Source organism: Diabrotica undecimpunctata, chromosome 3, assembly GCF_040954645.1.
Source record: "Diabrotica undecimpunctata isolate CICGRU chromosome 3, icDiaUnde3, whole genome shotgun sequence".
NCBI lineage: Eukaryota > Metazoa > Arthropoda > Insecta > Coleoptera > Chrysomelidae > Diabrotica > Diabrotica undecimpunctata.
The window spans coordinates 51495304-51517188 of record NC_092805.1 but is presented as its reverse complement, the minus strand read 5'-3'; the positions used below and the strand labels follow the sequence as shown (position 1 = coordinate 51517188).

The 21885-nt window shown below is 31.8% G+C and overlaps 1 protein-coding gene across 3 annotated transcripts in view; it reads left to right on the top strand.

Annotated features, from left to right (window-relative positions):
* The first annotated feature begins 521 nt into the window (after positions 1-521).
* The window catches only part of LOC140436792 (nose resistant to fluoxetine protein 6-like), a 46945-nt gene continuing 25581 nt past the window's right edge, over positions 522-21885 (top strand). The window contains exons 1-7 of one of the 3 annotated variants that reach the window (XM_072525883.1): positions 522-800; positions 8193-8371; positions 13500-13663; positions 15314-15390; positions 15451-15653; positions 15714-15883; positions 17133-17301. In XM_072525883.1, the coding sequence (XP_072381984.1) occupies positions 617-800; positions 8193-8371; positions 13500-13663; positions 15314-15390; positions 15451-15653; positions 15714-15883; positions 17133-17301 (1146 nt within the window). In that variant the 5' untranslated portion in view covers positions 522-616. Of the gene's footprint in view, positions 801-3762; positions 3905-8192; positions 8372-13499; positions 13664-15313; positions 15391-15447; positions 15654-15713; positions 15884-17132; positions 17302-21885 lie in introns of those variants that run through there. The other 2 variants (XM_072525882.1, XM_072525884.1) reach the window with 2 other exon arrangements.

Below are 21885 nucleotides of genomic sequence, written 5' to 3'. Positions count from 1 at the left end.
AAGCAACTGACACAAGTTAGTTTTATTGAGTAGCGACTGCATCATTTAAGCTGTGAGCGTTAAATATAAATATGCCTTATGTTTATGTTTTACAAGAATTTTTTATTTTTTGCCTATTTCACTAAAACTTTCACTAATGTTTGTATTTTGAGAACGATTTCCGAAGTGGAAATTGAAACGTCAATAAACGTATTTTAACCTTTAATTGTGGCTTATTCCCAGTTAAATAGTAATTAATTTAAAACTTTATTATTCCACTAAGGTATTATTTTAATATGTTTTGCTATTGTAATACTTTTGGATGTATATGTTTTAAACATTATATGACTAACCTTTGCTCTGTTCCTGTTTTAGAATGAAGTATATTCTTTAAAAAAGCAAAAATATTTGAAGTAAGACGTAGTGAGTTAAATACCCCTATTTATAAACTTAAAATTTCATAAGAACGGCTTGTCAACTGTGCAAACACCTTGTTCCTTGAAAGCATCTCTGACAGTTGGATTAGTACTTTAACATATTTATCAGATAGGCAAAATAAATAAAATACAAACTATGCCAACTAATTTCTCCAACAAATTAATTCAGCTTTGTTAATTTTACTACAATCGAAAACAACATGTCTATACGTATTTTAGTAATATCACTATTTATTGTGCAATGTTCGAATGCTAATGTACTCTGGGATGCAGTAACGCAAACTGTCTTGGCCACAAAAGAACCAATTTTGAAATTAAATATAAGTCGACGGTGTGCTTGGCAAGTAGAAGTACTTTATGACAATGTAGATATAGTATATCAAAGTAAGTAGACGCAATTATACAAACTAATAATTAGTTATTACTAAATCTAAATTATTTAAATGTTTTTTTTAGTGAAAAAAAAAACACACACTTTAGATTATCTGCGTAATTATAGTATCAATATTTTCCAATAATTTACCATATAAACAGTTAATAGTACGTCAAGATTTCAGTATCTCCTGATAATCCTTATAGAATATCATGAGATGTTAAGGGCTTTCTTCTTGGTTCATATTTTTAACAAGGACTTCAACTCATATTTGACTGAAAGTTTGTTTAGCAGAAAATAGTTGACTTCAATTAGTGCGGTCGTAAATATTATTAAATTTATCTGACTTGGCCCATTGTTAAGACCGGTCCGGAGCGATAAGCAAACGAGGTAGACAGAGTTGGTCTTTTGACAATTAACACTGACTAGACGGCACTCCTATAATAAACCAAAGGATCCACAAAATTTACAATAATTACGACGACAAAAACAAAAAAGAACGGATGCAAAATATATTGCTTTGCCTTATATACCCGAAATTAATGTTTTCAAACGAGTTTTAAAATCAATGAAATCCATTTTAAATGCTAAGATTATAGAAAAGCAAATATTAATAATAATTTGTGGTTCTAAAAAGAACCGTTTTTTTTAATCGTAACATTTGTAGATTTGATGACAGTATCACTCCACACATAGTTCTGTTTCGCTATCGCTATCCTTATCTAAATTAATTATGATCGGTTTAATTATATTATGATCTATATGAACATATGAATTTTCTTTACTTATTACGTGTCGGACTGAATTTCTCCAACTACTTGGAAGAATATCATTGACACATTTTCTTATTAACTCTACAACAGTACTATTTAACGTTGGAGAAATATTTTGTGACCTCACGTTAGACTTCAATTCGTGCCATATAATATGTTCTATGGGATTTTTTTTGTCTTTATAGAGGGGGGTCTGGAATCTTCAAAAGACATCTCAGTCCAGGACGCTGCCTGACTAACTTTAGTGCAGGATTCGTTCTTCGTACTCCCGGCGATAGTTCCCGAGGTACTTTAAAATGCCCTCTCGTCGCCGAGTCTACGCCGAACGCCTACCTGCTAAACCAGACCCTCCTCTGTCATCCAGCGATCCGGAAGCGGAATGGCCGCTGTAAGGCCGGCATCACTTCCGAAGCACTACCTTTATTCATTCATTCTCCATTCATACACATCCACACTCTGTGCTCTGGAATTCTTTGTACATGCCCGTATTACTGCAGGGCTCTGTTTTCCAACTTTTTTTAATTGAGCATTCTACTTCCATTCTGTTCCATGTTTCCTCTGTTCTTATTTTATCTGCTCTGGTGATTTGTAGACATCTTCTCATACAAAGTCCAGTTCAACTGTCCTTATTTGATTTCGTATAGATGTTGTTATTGGCTTTACTTCCGCTCCACATAAGATAATATTTATTACTATGCTCTGAAAGATCCTTTTTTTGTCTCTATGTAGTGCTTTCGCGGCTAGTTTTCCCCGTGCTATTTTGATTTCTATATCAATTATTCAAGTATCATCTCGGCTTATCATTGATCCTAAATACTCAAAAGTTTTTCAACTCTTATCCAATACATAAATATTCGGTCTTACATATATTTATCTTGAGTTCTCATAGCTCATATTCTTCCTTTAATTTACTTATCATATATTCCATATTATCCTTGTCTTGTCCTGTAAAATTACTTAATCATCTGTGAAAAGTAGAAAATGTATTCTCTATGTATTGTAAAGTACTGATATTCCCATTATTCCGCATTTTCTATATCATCTATTCAAAGCCTGATCTATATATAAATGTTAAAAAGTGTAGGCGATAGACCATATCCGTTTGAGACCTTTGGTTACGGTGATTGTTTTTGTTATTTCATTGCCTAAGTTTATTATGCACCTCTTTTTTTATACAGTGTTTGTGTTATATTCACCCATTTCTCTCTAACGTGCATTTTTCTTATTGCTTCCCATAGTTATTTCCTGGCTAAGTTATTATATGCTAAGTCGATAAAGGTCATGTATGTTTCAATATTTTTCTCTTTTTTCTTTTCTATCACCTGCCTCATGATGAATATATTATCTAGACACGATCTGACTTTTTTTAATACGGCTTGTTCTTCGCTATAATGGTCCTTGTGTTCTTTTATTTTTCTTTTATTACTGTAGAAAATATTCTTGCTATTGAAGGCATTATGTTGCTGTTTTGTTGCAATTGGTGATGTTTTGTTACCCTTTTTGAAAACGGAGGACATGTATGATAGATTCCACTCCTTTGGAATCGTCTCTCCTGCTTTGATTTTATTGAACTATCGTATAAATGATACGATCCTTGTGCCCCCATATTTCAGCAGCTCCATTTTTATGTTCCCTGGTCCTGGTGCTTTGTTATTTTAGGCTTTCTTTAGTGTTTTAGTTATATCTTCCTCTGTGATTTCGGCTTCCTCTGTTATTGTTCTCACAGATCTTGCGACATATACCCCGGTCTATTCTCCTGAAATAATTTTGTGTAATGCATTGTTCACTCCTTAGATGTAATTTTCTGTATAATATTTTTACTTCGTTTATTACTTCTGATGTTTTTTATTTTTTTCCATGCTTTCCTTAATCTGCTGTACCCTATTGTGTTGTTTATGTCTCCACACATTCTCTGCCAATATTCGTTCTTTTTGAGCCTTATTCTTTGCTTCACTTGTTGTCTGAGGGTAATAAATTCTTCTCTTTTTCCTAGTGTTATGTCGTTTAGCCATTTATGAAACGTAATTTTTTTTTCTTTTAATCATCTCTTCAAGGTCGCCTCTGTATTTCTCCAAATATTTATTCTTGTGTTGTTTAATACGTAGCACTTCATACCCGAGTCGATAGCCGTAGAGAACGGTTTGTTTTAATATTGCTGTCGGTGCGAGTTTGATAGTGATCGCTATTGTGTTATTTTGTGAATTTGTTTAGTGCAAATTAGGCCCATAATTTGGTATTCCAAAAAATCTAAGTATGGAAGAAGATGCTATTGGAGGTCATAGACCGCCCGATGAATTACATTCCGTAAACACGTCTGAAAAAACTAATATTGATGATAACAGGTCTGTAAATACTTTAATTGATTTTGAAAACCGGTATAAACCCAGCGATAAGGCCCCATTCTTTGTATATATTGAACACAAAAATAAAAATATCGGTAGGTTATTTCCAATGAAGGTAGGACATTTTTTATTAAATGATTCGTCCATTAAAAATGATGTACTTGATATAAAAACAGTTGGCATTAATAGGGTAAAAGTCATTTTAAAACTTATTCTATAGCAAATAAAATAATTAATCATGATTTAATAAATAAAAATGATCTTATAGCTTATATTCCAAAATTTTATACACATAGAAAGGGCATAGTCCGTATGGTTGATACTTTCTTTTCGGAGAATTATTTAAAGGATGCGATAATATCCGAGAGACAAGTGGTAAATGTTCAAAGGATGCAACGAAAAGTAACGAACAACGATGGCACAACTCAATTAGTACCAAGACAAATGATAATTGTAGAATTTTTGGGAAACGAGGTTCCACAAAACATAATAATTAATTTATGCAACTTTTCAGTAGATCCATACATACACCCGGTAGTGCAATGCTATAAATGTCTCAGATATGGTCACTCCTCAAAACAATGTAAATCTAAGGACAGTAGATGTAAAAAATGTACAGACACCACTCATACTGTAGAAACTTGTAATGAAAATAATCATTGCATATATTGTAAAACCAACGATCACACCTCGTTGTCTAGAAAATGTCCAATATACGAAAAACAGAAGAAAATCAAAGCAATAATGGCATCAGAAAATATAACATTCAGAGAAGCAGAACAATTACATAACAATCCAAGTTACGCAAAAATAATAACTAATAATACATTTTCTATTCTAAATAACACTTCCAATTTTCCCAGTTTACCTACCTCGTCTAACAATGTCCCTAATTTCACATTAAATAAACCGGTAAGGAAAACTATTCATTCTTCTACAAATAATAAACGTAAAGCAACTTCTCCACCAATTTTACCCCATACCTCTGCGTCAACTTCTATCAAAAGACCTACCCCTAAATCTAATCCTATAATACCCAATCCCTACAGGGACGAATTTATTGACTATAAAGAGAAACTTATATTACTTCTCATATTAATCAACTTATGTATACCAATAATCAATCTCAACCTATATGCAATTTAGAAAATGAATTAAGAAAACTTATTTCTAATAATTTAGAAGAAACAGGTAATAACAGAGAAACGGATAATTTAGCGACGAGTGACAATGAAAGCATTCACTCGTATTATTAATTTCCAAATGCACAGTCAACTTACTCAATCTTCCTTAAATATTTTACAATGGAATTGTAGATCGTTAGTAAGTAATAGGGATAGTCTCATAAATTATATTAATAATTCTCATGTAGATATTATAATTTTATCCGAAACTTGGTTGAAAAACCAAATAGACTTTAAATTAAAAGGGTATAATTTTGTTTCAAAATGCCGTGAAAGTGGCTATGGCGGTGTAGGCATTTTCATACTAAAGGGCATTAATTATCAAATAATTAACATTAACTATAATTTTAATACCGGAATAGAAGTGTGTGCAGTCTTACTTAACAAAATTAATATATCTTTTGTGTCTATATATAAACCATCTGACATCAGAGTAGAAAAGACTGATTGGATACATTTATTTGAACAATTCGATTATAATAAAACAGTTTTTTGTGGTGATTTTAATGCCCACCATTACATGTGGGGTCCGATCCCGGATGACCGTAATGGTAGAATATTAGTCGAAAGCATGGATTTTTTCGAATTAGTTTCTCTAAACGACGGATCACCTACTAGAATCGCCGCGAGTGGCAATCATTCTGCCGTTGATTTGACTATCACCTCAGCCTCATTAACAAATCGTATAAACTGGTCAGTATATCCCGACACATTGGGATCCGATCATTTTCCTATTAAAATAGAGCTTAAAATTAATCCTACTTCTTTCCTAATTAATCCATCAACAAAATGGAACGATTGCCGCGCTGACTGGAAGCTATTTCAGACAGATTTAGACAAACAATTATCCACATTTTTATCATCTAATAATCTTTCTAACGATGAAAAGACAGCCCTACTCTTTCAGACTATCTCTCTAGCTGCTTCCAAATCTATGCCCATAAAAAAACCTTTTACTCCCTCAATTCCAAGGCCTTATTGGTGGGATGAGGAATGTACATTCATAATAAAAAAACGATCAGAAGCATTGAAAGCGTATCGAACCCAAAGTAACTATAATAATTACATAAACTATAAAAATATAGCAGCCCAAACCAGACGATTATTTAAAACAAAGAAAAAAAGTAGTTGGATAAATTTTTTAAATAGTCTAAACAAAAGCACACCTCTCTCAAAAATATGGTCAACCGTCAGATCAATTTCCAATAACTATTAGTACAACAAAAAACCTCAACTTTCTGAAAATCTCATTAAACAGATGTTAGACCAACTTGCACCTTCATCTGCCTCTGGTAATGTTGGTAGGATTAAAGAATTTTTTCGTTTTAATACTAGTGTAGATTCCATGTCAAAACCTTTTACTCCTTCAGAACTTGATTTCACACTAAAAAAAAGCAGAAATACAGCCCCCGGTTTGGACGGTTTTACTTATAAGATATTGGACAAATTGCCGTCAAATGCCAAAGATGTTCTCTTACAAATCTTTAATAGTTGGTGGTTGAAACAAGAATATTGCGATAATTTAAAAAATATTATCATATGCCCTTTACTCAAATTTAACTTAAACCCAGAACTTCCATCATCTTATAGACCCATTTCTCTATTATCATGTGTGACAAAATCCTTTGAAAGGCTTATAAAATTTAGATTAGAACATTTTATTGAAAGTAGTTCAGTTTTTCCCTACTCACAGTATGGATTTCGTAGAGGTCGAGGTACCATTGATGCTCTCATACATTTAGTTACGGATATTCAACTCTGTTTTTCAAAAAACGAATTTATGCTATGTTTGTTTCTAGATTTAAAGGGTGCATATGACGTGGTTGATTTGGATATATTATATTCAAAAATGGTGGGGTGTGGTATTGATAAAAGATTATCTGTAAATATAATAAATTTGTATGTGAATAGAAAAATATACTTACGGGACCATAGAAATGTATTACACGGTCCAAGAATATTATATAACGGTCTCCCACAAGGCTCAATTCTAAGTCCTTTATTATTTAATGTTTATACTGCAGATCTGCATGGTTTGATGGATGAAAAATGCAAAATAATTCAATATGCAGACGATATATGTTTATATACCAGCCATAAATCCTATGAAGATTGTATGTTGAATCTAAAACTTAGCTTTAGTAACTTAGATAAGTGGGTGAAACAAATGGGTTTTAGTATATCACAAGAAAAATCTTCGATTGTATGTTTCACTAGACGTAGACAAAAAGTCACAGGCAAATGCCAGATAGGTGATTATAATTTCCCCTTAGCAGAAGAGTATAAGTATCTAGGCATGATCCTAGATAAAAAACTCTTGTGGTCCAGCCATATAAAGTACGTAAAACAAAAGTGCGAGCGTGGAATTAACCTTCTGCGTTTCGTTTCTAAAAAAAGATGGGGTGCAGATCAAAATATCTCTTTAATGTTTTATAGATCCTACATACGATCCATTCTGGATTACGGCTGTGTTCTTTACGGTTCAACATGCAAAACAAATCTATTAACTCTTGACAGAATACAATTTAAATCAATAAAAATTTGTTTTTTCCATCCAAATCCCGAGGCTGTGTTGGATTGTTTTTTGCATATTGATTTTTTCCGTGAGTTCTCGATCCCCTATTCTTCAGAGGACCATTGTTCCTGCTTGTTGATCAAAATCATTTCCATATTTAATCTAGGGTCGTTATCGGTAAATCCATCTTGTGACTGAAGATCCATACTGGAAGGGAAATGATAGGTTTGGATATGGTCTGAGGGTAGGACAATGGTTTCCCCTGTATGGTATTAGGAGGGTCAAAAATTAATGGCCCTATATAATGAGTATAAGTAATGAAGTGATTTAGTTCATGGTTTAATAAAGATTGGTGGTGTCCTTGGTTGTCGCTTTTTAGCTGATTTTCCTTCTAGCCCAATTCTTTGAAGAATGTGCCCCTCCATCATTTTTACATGATAGTACCATTATCTTCTTTATTGCTTACCACAATCTTACTAGATCTTGTACGTCGCATCGTTCTTTTATGATGTTGTTTCTTATTTTAAAAAATCTTTATTATCTTTATTTATCTTTAGCAAATTATATAAATTCTTTTATGTTATTGTAGTGCTGGATGCCTCGGCCAAGTTTCCACATGCTTCAATTACTGACTTGGGCAGAATTGAACTGGGAGATTTTGATCGATGCTTGGCCATCGATTCAACTATAGACGAAATAAAAATTTTAGGAAAATATTGTTATGCTGGACTGGTTCTACCAGATTTTGCAGATATATCCAACATTAGTGTAAGTATTTCTTTGTACAAAGAAAGTAGACTATATTCGTAAACTTTGATGTACTTATATGAAGTCCAGTTGTAATCTATGTAATATTTGTAGTCGAATTATTTCTGTTCAATTTTTCTAATATATTCTAAAAATTTTTTCAATGTCAATTTTTAGTTTAGGTTGATTATACCTACTTTTTTGTAGAATAAGATTAGATCGGCTCCACAAAAAATACAAGCGTCTATGTTAGTAATGCGTCGAATGCTAAGAGAGTTAAAAATCAGCGATACTCTTGAATGTAAACATGGATAGGGGTTTTTAAGATCTAAAAAAATGTGTCTTTAAATTAAAGGAGTGCAGGGGAAGGCACTTCTCAAGGTTTATATCGGCTAGCGTACTGGGTCAACGGATGCGGTGGCGGTACTGGCTGCGATACTATCAAATATGTAGAGACTGAAAAACCAACCAACAATGGGATAAGAAACGGAAAGAGAAGGCTGAAAACGTGAGAAAGGAAAGAAAGAGTGATAAATGAATGTCAAATATGATAAGTAGAATAGAGGGGAAGGCTGATTGGACCCCATGTTTTATCGTTAGTCCTAAAACATGGCTAGGAGCAACACACATTGACATTCAGAGAAATATTAAAAAGAAAATTCGAGAGGAAAAAGAGAGGTGGCTCTCCGACAGCAAGGAAATAGATCTGGATAAAAAGTATGAGTTTTAATTTACACGAAGAAATCAAAGAAATGACAGGTTCTAGAAATAGCACAAGAACAAATATCGTTCAAGATGATAAAAGAGCTATGTGTCACTGGACCTATTACATCCAAAAACTATTTAATGGTGAAAGAGAATAATTGTAATTAGAAACCATAATGGATACTAGACCGACAATATTACGGGAAGAAGTCATCTATGCCATCAAAAACACAAAAGAGAGCAAAGCTAGTGAACCAGATGGTGCGCCCATAGAATTATTAAAACTCATTGATGAAGATACTTTTTTTTGATGTAACGGTTCGACTATTGTAGCAATACCCAAAAATTCAAGTGAAACATCCTGCTTAGATCACAGAACAATAGCTTTAATGAGTCGCATTAAAACATTTTTGAAAATAATATACAGCAGAGTTGTTAAAACTGTTAAACATGAAATTGTATGTATGAGCACAAGAGATGCTATGTTTGGCTTAAATATGCTAGACCAGAGATGCATGAACATGAATCAGGACATGTACTTATGTTTTGTAGATTTTGAAAAGGCATTTGATAAGGTTCAACATAAAAAGCTTGTAACTATATTAAAAAGCAAAGACTATTGCCAGTCGTGATATGAAAGTTATATCTAATCTATACTACAATCAAACTGACAAGATGCAGAGAAGAGTCCGCCAGGGTTGCATGCTGTCACCATTACTCTTCAATGTCTACAGTGAAGAGGTATTTAACGAAGCTCTCTCAGATTCAATAAAAGGTCTGTCTATGAATGGACAAGTTGAATAACTTGCGTTTTGTAGACGATACAGTAATAATGACGGATAACAATGATTTTCAGAACCTAATGCAACGCCTTTTAATGAAAGCTGTCATAAATATGGATTAATTACGATCTTAAAATACGGAGTTCGGCGGATCAGATAGTATTAAATATAAAACAAAGCATATCCTGCATACAAAATTTAAAAATGATATTTAGGGCATTGTTGTTGCATATATTGTTGGCTTTATACAGCTGGATGGATTGTAGACGGACATAGATACTTGTTAGTATCTTTGTTAGAATGTAGTTAGTGTGGTTATTGGCTCCAGATGCTAGCTTGAATGTAGGCTGAATATGTAGATTGATTATAATTTCAGACAGATAATGAGTTTTTTATATCAGCGGCCATGCTACTACAGTTTACTCCTTGAGAGTAAACGAGAAATCTTGTGTTAGCAACAGCATAAATTTTAAACATTTCCTTGTCATGTTTTACCAAGATTACAAGTAATTACAATTTCATACTAAATAGAAAATAGCAAATGACAAAGATTAAATGAATATAATACTAATTAAACAAATTAGTTAGATTAAATAAAGATCCAAGCTACATACACCTAAATAAGGTTAAAAATAAACATAAATTAGAGATTAAGTTATGTCAAAAAAAGAATATAAGAAATTTTCAAAAAAGACATTGGGTATTGGTGAAATATTAAATTTAAAGACTTTATCAACTTACCCCAATGAAGATTTAAATAATATAAATAAACTTTGAGACTGGACATCAGTTTAAATAGATGGCAGATGTTAAAAAAGGATTTCTGCTTCCACTGAAGCGGAACTGACATTGCTTACAATGACAGAAGTCACAATTGCCAACAGACAAATAATCACTACTTGAGAGTAGGTCATAGACATTAGAGGCGTTTTATATATGTCTATGGCATATAATAGAATGGAGTATAGAATCAAAACATGTGGAAATTAAAATTGAAGAATAAAGATTAAACAGAGTATTTAGATGATAAAAGAACTAAGTGCCAACTATTTTTAGAATAAAAATAGTAAAATAAAACAGAAAATTAACAAAAGAATGAAATCAAACATGTGACGTTTATAACCACAGACCACTAATAATAGAGGTAGGTGATTTGTGGTTTATAACGTTATAAATTTTAAACAAATAAACGTTTTGTTGTTCATTGAAATAAGAATAATGCTTGGGTACTCTAAAAAATTTTAAAATTTTAGAAATAGGAATAGGTACATGTTTAAATAGATCATATTGCAACATGACTTTGAAATCCTAAACTTGCCTGAAATCTGGCCAAGTATTATTCAAGTAAACTGAGTAAAAAAGGATATATGAGTATGGACGGAAACGGTAAGATATAAAATTAGAAGATGACCAGATAGTCCAGAATATGACGGTAAAAATAGTAGAAAACCTCTGAATTTTTTTATATGCATCGATTTACGTGAAATTTTGACAGTAGTTAAAGCTCAAATAGCCCAAAGATCAAAATCTACCCTACGGCAATATGTGCTTTTCCTCTAGGGGTGGTAAAAGTTAATATTTTTGGAGTTATTTTTGACTGAACGTTCACAAATTACACGTCAAAAAAGCATGTTTTCAAATGGTTTTTTGCGAGTAACTCCCAAAATTTAGATTTTTTCGAGAAAATTGTTTAGATATAAAATGAAGCTTATAAAACAAAAATATTTGTTTTTTATTATTACCGTAAACTTAATATAAACAAAGTTATGGGTGTTCGAAAGTAGACTTTTATTCATCGAATACAAAAGTACAAAAAAAATCCGAGTTTAAAGTGAATACACTATTTTTGAAATTTCGCAAAAAAATCATTTTTCTTTCAAAACAACTATATAATAACTAAAAAAGATACAGAAAAATGCTTAATTAAAAAAAACATTTTTTTTTAATTAAGATTTTTTTTTTACTTTATTAAACTGAAAATTAAACGAAATATGTTTCTTCTTTAGGGTTAAGGTTTTACCTTATGGTGGAAGCAACTGTCATGTTTGGATTTTGCACCGTTAACTTCCGCAGCACTCTTTCTGGATAATCAGAGGTACTGAAAGCATCCTCCGGGATCCATAGAGAGGCTTTGGTAAGCTTCTGGATCTTATCCTGACTGATAACAGCCACTGATGCCTCCTTCAGCGGTTTGAGGTCAGCTGTAACCTTTTGTAACCATGCAAGCGCCCGATCGTCATCACAGACTACTCTGATGATCTCACCCGAATAAGTCCACGATTTGAACGTGGGTGCTTTTACCTGGCTGCTGGAGGTGGATAAGATTACTCTGTCCAATTCCTTGATCAGGCTGCATTTGAAAAGGTTTTCCCGGTCGGCAGTGATCTTTCCTTATCTATAATAGCGACCTTAAGATGTCTCAAGGCGGCTTCCCCGAAGGTTTGGGTAGGGACAGCGACGTTTACACTACTGCGTGACTTCTTATGCTTCCGCGGCGTGCCCATCGTGGAGGTACTTGGGTGAAATCGCTTCACACCGGGAGCTGTCGGTCTCTGTCCTCTTTTGGAGGTGGAACCGTTGTTAGCCTCTAATGTGGGCACTTTCACCTTTGTTTTGGGAAGGCCTAGAGAGGGATGAGCTGCTCCTGCGGGTGCGTTTACCATAGTCTCTCTGGCCTTCCTCCTTCTTTTTGCCTCGGCGCCAGAAATTCTGCGGCGCTTTGGCCGATTTCCCTGAGATGGTCCTTGCCCTGCCTGCGCTTGGGCCGAAAAAGCTGAGGTGAACGTTTTGGTCCAGCCTGGGGATTTGGTTTTGGTTTTTGTTTTTTGTTGTTGTATATTTATGTTGTTCCCACAAGTAGCTAGGGAAAGTATTGTCACCCCTGGCAGAGCCCCGCATTACCAGAAGAAGGATTAATACAATGGAATTTGGCTGGTTTCCTAGGGGGATCGTTCACGTAGGCTGCTTCTTGGTTGCTGAAGCAGTTAATCCATTTCTAGTCTCTCGACTACCTAGGAGAGATTTCCAGGTACACCAGAGAGCTAAGTGATAACAGGAAATCTAACGTGGTCGTTTTAAATCTTTATATACTTCCCTTTTACCAGGCTATTTAACTAGGTTATATAAAAAGACAATAAGTGTGGTACATACACTGCGGAAACAAAGACATACTACCAAAACACACAAAATACAGATTATTGTTTATGGCAGCAGATATGAAAATCTTATGAAAGATCACAAAAAAAACGCTGAGAGTCAAAATAAAAAATGGAAATATTATCAGGGGATGTGAGATATAATCTATAAAGCAGTGAACATAAAATATGAAAATAAAATTTGACCACATATAGAAAGAATATCAGGATGTAATTCGTGAAAACATCAATAGTGGCCAGACAAATGTGGTACGACATCAACAAAGTATAAACATTTTGTTAAAACAGTCATATGCCTATCAAAACAGAAAGCAGACGACGAAGGGTTTAGCAAATGTCCATTTAGAAATCTGAAATTGTTATTCGCTTTCGTCAATTAGTTCACTATTATTTATTATGCCTGTTACTATTTTACCTCCACTTTCCAATTAAAATATCTAACATGATCAATTCATGTAAATATATGATCAAATTCCAATATAAATTTCAAATAATACTTCTTTTTAGATATTTTATAAATTGGCAACTTGTACACCAAGCGAATGTACTGCTAGCGATCTTTTGACCATTGGTAATTATGTAATACCTAACTTTCCTCCAGTACTGATCGACGAGTTTTGTACGACTAAAGAAACCGGAAAAGAAATATCTCTTGGGACCTTTATAACTATGTAAGTATTTATATACTTAATTAAGATATATACGTTTATCATAGATATTCTTTTGCTAAATATAACATAAAAGAAAATATATACTTTATATATCCATTTATAGTTATCATCGGGGACCAGACCATGCCTGTGTCCGATTGAAAGTCTTGTCTATCTTTTGGCGTGTCTCTAAAGTATAGGTTTGTACTCAAAATACCAAATAAATCTTTTGAATGATGTCTATGCATCAAACAAATATACTCCTACATTTATTTATAATTTTTCTGCTATCCCAGTCGATGGGCTTTTCTTGGGTTAACATTATGAACTTACGAAATCTTTTATTAACATAATTTAATCTATTTGATATCTCTATATAGGATTTGGAATATTCTGAGGTGATTTTCAGGTATAGAATATTCTAAATGGGAATGTAAAATAGGTATTAGTAATCACAAATTCTTGTTTTGCTGTAAATTCAGCAATTTCTCTTTACAAACTCTACCAATTTTGGCATTTAGGTCACCTAAAATCAAAGTTAAATCTATTTGGGGAGGTTTGTTAAGGTTTTGGATATTTCACTATAGAATCCTTCGCTTTTATCGTCTAGTTTGGCAGCTGTAGGAGCATATACCTGGATAATGTTAGTTGTAATTGGGAAATTGTGAAGTTGAATACGTATTCTCTTCGATATTGGTACGTTTTTTAACATATCTGTTATGAATAAATTACTTCCTTTAAGATTATAACTGCTCCGTTTCTGTGCCTTTCTTTGGATTACCTGAATAATATAATATGTGACGATTATTAATTTTACAATGCCTAGAATCCGTCCATCTTATTTTGCTTTTCCCCATTATGTCTTTAATCGTCTATCTACCTTCTTACTCTATAACTCCAATTTCTAAGTATGGTAACGAGGTAATTGATCTAGATTATTTGCTAGAAAATATAAGCGAATTAAGTACGTGTCTCAGGATAACTAAAGAAATGAAAATATTTAATAAATATTCATAGAAAAAACAAGAACGATAAAAATGAGAACGATAAAAAAAAAGAAAAAATCGTTTCTAAACAATTTTAGCACACACAGATATTTAATTATAAGACATTTAAGGTAATTTTATTTCGGAAATATGTACAAAAACGGTGTATATTTATCAAATTAATATTATAATTTCAGAGTATGAGAACTGTATTAAATAGGGCTGGTTCAAAATAATAAGGAGAGGTAATAAAGGGTTATACAGATAATAGTCAAATCAACTCTTTACGTTTTTTGGCCAGGGCCTGAACGCCTTTAAATATAATATTTCCCTACCAACACTGTCCTGGCATAATTAAGCTAACAGTATATTTACATCGGATCATTCTTTTTGTATCTTTATCTAAATATCCTTGCAATACACTCAGACCATTTAAATATACTTACTCATTATAAAGATAGTATTGGCATATTTAACTTATAGCCTATAACAAATGTCAAATCTCAATTTTTACTGATTAAGTAACATTTATTGGAGACTTACAATGGGCTAAAATGGGTTGTAGCCTGAAAATAATCGTCTAAAGTAAACTAAAACCAATTCTCAGTAATCCTTGCTTTTCTCACCTATTTAGAAAATAGACTCAGATTTGCAGACAATTCACCACATGTATTTTATTTTTTAGTGGTCTTTTTATTTTGGTGCTATTTTTAATGATTGTAAGCACACTCTATGACTTCTATTGCAACAAAGTGGGAATCAGTAAGTATATTTTAGTAACTAAGGTAAGCAATTATTTTAAATATGTTTTTGTTTCAGAAGTCTCTCATCCTTTATTAGTAGCGTTTTCGGTAATTACAAATACAAACAATATTCTTAGAGTATCTTTAAAACCATCAGAAGAAACAATACAAACATTCAGTGGTTTTAGAATCATCAGTGTCGCTTGGGTTATAGCAGCACATGGTGTTCAATCTTTTACAACAATGATGATGCCCGCTATGAATATGGATTATGCTATTTCTGTAGGTTCATGTATTAAGCCTTACCTTACCATACCTTTAGTAACTGTTTCAATTTTTTAGCGGATTTACCTGAGGTATGCCTCATATATATTTGGTGCTAACCACGCAGTTACAACTTTTTTCTTTATGAGTGGTTTCTTGGTAGGTTATCTTTACTTCAAACGAAAAATTTTGCCTTGGAAGATGCAGGTAAAATATGTTCCTCTGTTGTATCTTCATCGATATATTCGGTAAGCTTAAACATTACATTATTTTATAAAGCATGACTCTATACTATTTGTTCTTTGGACTATCGCAAGTTATATATAAGATGGTTGAAGGTATGGAATTATATTAAAGTTAATGTCACATCAGAATTACCAATTACTATTATATAATTTGAACAAAAATCGGAATTGAAATCAGAATCGGAATCGAAATCGAATCGAATCGAAGCAAATATCAAATCGTATCAAGTATCGAAACGAATTGATTATAGAATGAATGATTATATATGAAATATCGAATCGATTCGAATCTAATCGAATCAAATATCGAATCTAATCGAATTAAATACTGAATCGAATCGAATCTAATCGAATCAAATATCGAATCAAATCGAATCGAATCAATTATTAGAATCGAATTGATTATCGAATCGATTAAATCGAATCGTTTATCGAATCAAATTAAACAGAATTGAATCGATTGTCGAATCGATTATTGTATCTAATCAAAAAGAATCGATTATTACTTTGAATCGATTATTGAATCGATTATTAAATCGATTATAGAATCGATTATCGATTCGATAATCGATTCAATAATCGATTGTAGACTCATTCTACTTTTGCACAGAAGGAATACTAACTCTGTTTTGTATAATTCGTAAAAGTATCTTAAGTGATTAGTCAAAATCACTGCATTTGGTGAACCTGCCTTTCTTTGGGAATATTATAAACTTTTGTTTATATTCCTTCGCTGTAAATTTTGTTAAAGAAATGTATTGTTTTCTTCGTCCAAAAGTTTAAATAGCTCAGCAGGGATTTGATCTGGTCCAGGTGCTTCATTATTTTTAAATGAAAAGACTGTTATGTTTTTGTACACACTTACGACAAATCAAAGAATGGAAAAGAAAAGCATTTTTGAAATGTGTAAACATTTATTTCCTAGCTAAGCGCTTTCGGCATACAAAGATATCTTCAGAACTATGGTGAAGTATTTAAAAGTATCACTACTAAGAGAGATCTGATTTGATAGAAAAATACAGAAATTTTCCATTAAACTGGTTCTATGTTAAAATATTTCATTAAAAAAACTCAAAAAACACTGGATTCCACAAAAAGCACATTAAAAATTTTTGTTATGGTACGGTACGGGTGCCAGAACCCGACCATTTGTTGGAGTTGAAGCACCAGATATCGATCTGTAACATATAATTGTACAATTATTAAGTTACCTCAAATTAATTTTGCAATATATTGAAATCATATATTTTAGAATAACTGCCCCAGTACTAATGCTCTATCTAGTGGCGGTATATTTATTTAAACACATGGGCAATGGACCTTTATGGCAGCCTGGATGTCAAACTGAAATAAACAATTGTAAAACATATTGGTGGTCTTATTTTCTTTATATCCAAAATTATGCAAATTGGGATCAGCTGGTAAGCATTTAATATTGTTCTCTTGATATCGTGACACTTTATTTTTATAATTAATTATTACATAATGGAAATTTACCATAATTGTACAATTGGAACTATTTAATTTCCATTTTTTGTCTTCCAAATAGGAAGCTATTTTTAAATCATAAGTTTTGAAAAACTAGACCCACACTCTTTTGTTTTTGTTACGTCGGAAACGAAAACTAAGAATATTTATTGTTAAAAAAGACTAAATAATTAATATAAAAAGGAACTCAATACCGATCAATTTGGATTGAGAGAAAATCATTTATAGTCCAGTTACTGAGGCTTAAAATATGGTAATACTTTTCACTACGATTTCTTTGAAAATTTCAAATTAAGCTTATCTTACCCTCCACTTCAAAAGTTATATACGCTCTAGGTGCGCTTTTTGTTTTTAAGGGGTGAAAATTACCCCTTATTGAAGAAACTGGGAAAAACACGGATTTAATTATTTTATGCATTTAAATCTTGTTTATTCGCATAAGGTAAATATTGTAATGTGTTCTCTAAAATGAAAATTAATTATTCACAATTTTCAACCCTTAAAACCCTTTAAAAACCCCTAAAAGCTAATACTTTTTATAAAAATAATATGAAAAAAAAAAGTCGTAGCAGCTTGAGACATTTCAATTATGTATTTAAATACAAATAAAAATTATTACCCTAGCTATACAATAATATTTTATTTATTGGAAATTTTCAACCCTTACAACTACCCTTATGAAAAAAATGAATTAAAAATGATTTAAAAAATATTTTTATCGGTTTGAAACATTTCTTGAGTGCATTTTATTTAACGAAAATTAATTTTTTGCGTATAAAATAACTTTTTATTATAATTTAACATTTCAACCCTCACAACCAACCCCTTTTTTAAAAAATTAATTTAATATATTTTTATTGGTCTCAAACATTTCTTGAGTGCATTTTATTAAACAAAAATTAATTTCTTGCTTATAAAATAACATTTTATTAAAATTTCAACATTTCAACCCTCACAACCACCCCCTTTGTCAAAAATGAATTAAAAAATATTTTTAACGATTTGAAACATTTTTAGAGTGCATTGTTTGTAGACAAAAATTAATTTTTTACTTATAAAATGAGCTTACTTTTTTCAACCCATACAAGCACCCCTTTTGATGAAAATAAAATCCTTAAATCCTTAACTTAGACATGGACATAAATAGAAAAAATTTAGTTTATAATATATTACAATTTTTTTATTTTCCAAAAAATTAAAAATAAGTAATATTTACATAAAACGAGGTATAAAATAAATGAATATCTATTGATCATCGGAATCATAATTTTCACCGTAAAATTGGTCTTCGTTTACTGGAGGACAATTTTGGCAATTGTCACCACAGCATGTTCCGCATGTTGCATTGCAAAATAATCCCAGCCTCCGACAGCCACACGCTGATCCGCAACCTTTTGTACAATTGCAAAAAATCATTTTCAGCAGTTCCTCTAGAGCTGGTAAATGTCTATTAGTTCCATCGCAATGCTCAAATGTTCCAAATTATAAAATTTTTCCATGCTCCAAAATTTATTCTAAAACGTACTATTGGTTTTTTTACAATAACTCGGTTAATTTTGATGCTACAACATGCATAAAAAACGATTTTACAGGTAATTTAACGGGCTATAAGTATAGGAATGTTAAACATTCTAAAGTCCTTCATGTTTAAAGGCTTAAGGGTCAAAGGGTCGGAGACCAGTGGTTCATGCGCTATAAAGCAAACTTCAACCAACTATATCTCAAGTTATTTTTTAAGCTACAAAAAAAATTAAAAAATGAAAATTTTTGTTGAAAAAAAAACCTATTTTTTTTTGTATTGTGTCATCTTTTACGTATCTTTTATAGTTTTGAAGTTATTATAAAAAAAAGATTTTTTTTAATATTTACAAAAAAAATGTAATCATACTTTTTTCAAAAACTGGGTATTCCAAAGTGGCTAAACTTTTGGATCATACAAAAAACACTAAAATAAAGTAAATTCTATAAGGAAAACAATTTATTTCAATCCTAGTGAACATGACGTTAGTTTTATTGCGTTTTTTTTTTTACAAAAATTTGAGAAAACCATCGTTTTTTTGATCGTATCTCACGTACAGTTGGTGCAAAGGACTTTTACCACCACTCATTTTAAAGGTCTTTTCAAGCTCTTTTAAAAATTTTATATGAGTTTTTGTCGAAAAATGTACCTGTTTTCCGTTATTTAACGTTAAATACTCGTATTGAAAGACAAAAACAAAAACAAACCTTTGAAAAGCCATAACTCAGTTAATATTGAACTGAAAATATTCATTAAAAAGCCAATCTTTTGTTTTTTTATGAGCTTTAATTTTAGTCGTTACACTTTTTTTGATAAAACTCTTAGTTTCAGAGCTATTCTTAAAAAACCTTTGAAAAACATGTTTTTTTTTAACAAAAAATGACACTTTTTAACAGCGAATAACTCAAAAAGTATTGATCTAGTGAAAAAAAGTTTACCACATTTTTTGTTTAAAATTTGTTTTTCTATCGAATAGTGTGGTTATTTTGAGTAAAAAAATTTTCACCCTCGAAAAGGGGTGGTAAACACCCCCAGGGTGAAAGCGCACATCGGCACTATATAACTTTAGTTCCTTGAGTAATTATTTATCAACACACAAAATTTCAAATGAATCGATTCAGTTATAAAGAATTCGGAGGTAAAAACCATCAGTAACTGATCTATTAACTATTGACCAAGAACGCAGTATCATGCCGTTCAATATTTGTATTTCTGTAAATATTTTTTATTAGCTGATCAGGTATACTGAGTATCTTCTTTTTTTCATAAGTTCAAATAGTTTGTATATACAAACTCCGTTGAAAGTTTTTTTTATAAATAGAATAAACGTTTTTAGGCTAAATTCTCTTCGTTTTTCGATTTATTTTATAATAAACATGATCGTTCATAGAACAGCGTTTTCAAAAATGGTGTTTTTCTCATACCTATTATATTTCTTGTTGTATTTCTTATAATATTATTTTTTTATTATGCTCCTTTCGGAGTAACATTACAATATGCCAGTGGCGGACTAAGACTAAATCGGGCCCTAGATAACATTGTAATCCCGGGCCTATTTTTCAATCATGACACATATTTTGCGTTTGGTAGTTTGTTTCAAAGCATACAGTATGTAGTTCTATTTACTTATCGGATTCCAAGCAAAAATTGGAATCGGTAAATCAATTCTCAGTATTGTGTTTAAATTTGGGAATGTGGCAATATTATTTTTCTTAATAAATGATCACATGGATACAGGCGAAATAATATTTTCATATGAAAATCTCTCTCTACTTATAAAAGCATTAAATTGTAATACTTCATTTTTCAGTTCTGCTAGGTTTAAATCTTGTTCATAACATTTTTATTCCTCTATTGAAGCGTCACTAATATCACTGTCATGAAAATTGTTTTAAATTTAATGTATATCACAACGGACAATGTGGTCAGCGAATTTTCCATGTTCTGACAATTTTTCATGTACATTTTTCCAATCATTCGTCCGTTTTGTCATTAGCGTTTTTGCTTGGAAAATAATTTACAAACCTAAAATAGTACAGTAAGTTGTTGATTTCAGTATAATCCAATCAATCTCATTTAACTTTTTCCCCGCTATTCATTGTTCAGAAGAAGGAGGCAATAGTTAATTTGCTTCAGTGGCGGCTGGTGTGGTAAAATTTTGGGTAGGCCAAGCCAGCAAATTACATAAAGCTATGTGTAATCAGAGAGGGAGGGGTCACGGAGTAATGACCCCCCTTAAAAATATTTGGAAATCCACTTATCCTATTGGTGGTAAGACTAAAAGTGACCTTGCATCAGAGAAAAGTAATCACCCTCAAGATCCATGACCTCCCCAACAAAAATTCTGTAGCCGCCAATGTGTGTAATACATTTTTTTTTGTGTGAGAGTGGGAATCTTTTTTTTTCGAATTTTACTATTTTTTTTTAAATTTATTTGGCCAACCGTGCACTTGTTTGCAATTGTGTTGTCTGTTTAAAAATATGTTACAATTATAGATTATGTTACATATTTTTTTATCATAATTTAAAAGATAATTTATATTACAATTCGATAATTATGTTACAAGTGACAACGATGGTCGACGTAGGCCCGATCGTCTGGTGCCTAAACAGCAAGCATAAACACGACAATATAAATCGTTGTCCGGCAAGCCGCTTAACTTCAAACGCTTATTGTACGGGGATCTTATGTGAGCTGGGTCGGCCAGTTCCGATCGGGCCTATTAATGATATTTAAAATGCGTGAATACGATTCGATGTTTTCTGTGGGAATATAATAACATAGTTGTTTTAACGGACGCAATGTATTGAGTGATTTAGTACATTTAAAAGTTATTATATATGCATTAACATAATTTTTGAATATATGTTTTTCAATTTTAAAGCTCTTAAAATTATTGGGTAGGCCCGGCCTATCTTACCTACCCCCAAAAGCCGCCACTGATTTGCTTGTGATTGGTTTTGACCCTTCGTTACATTGAATATAAGATGATTCCAA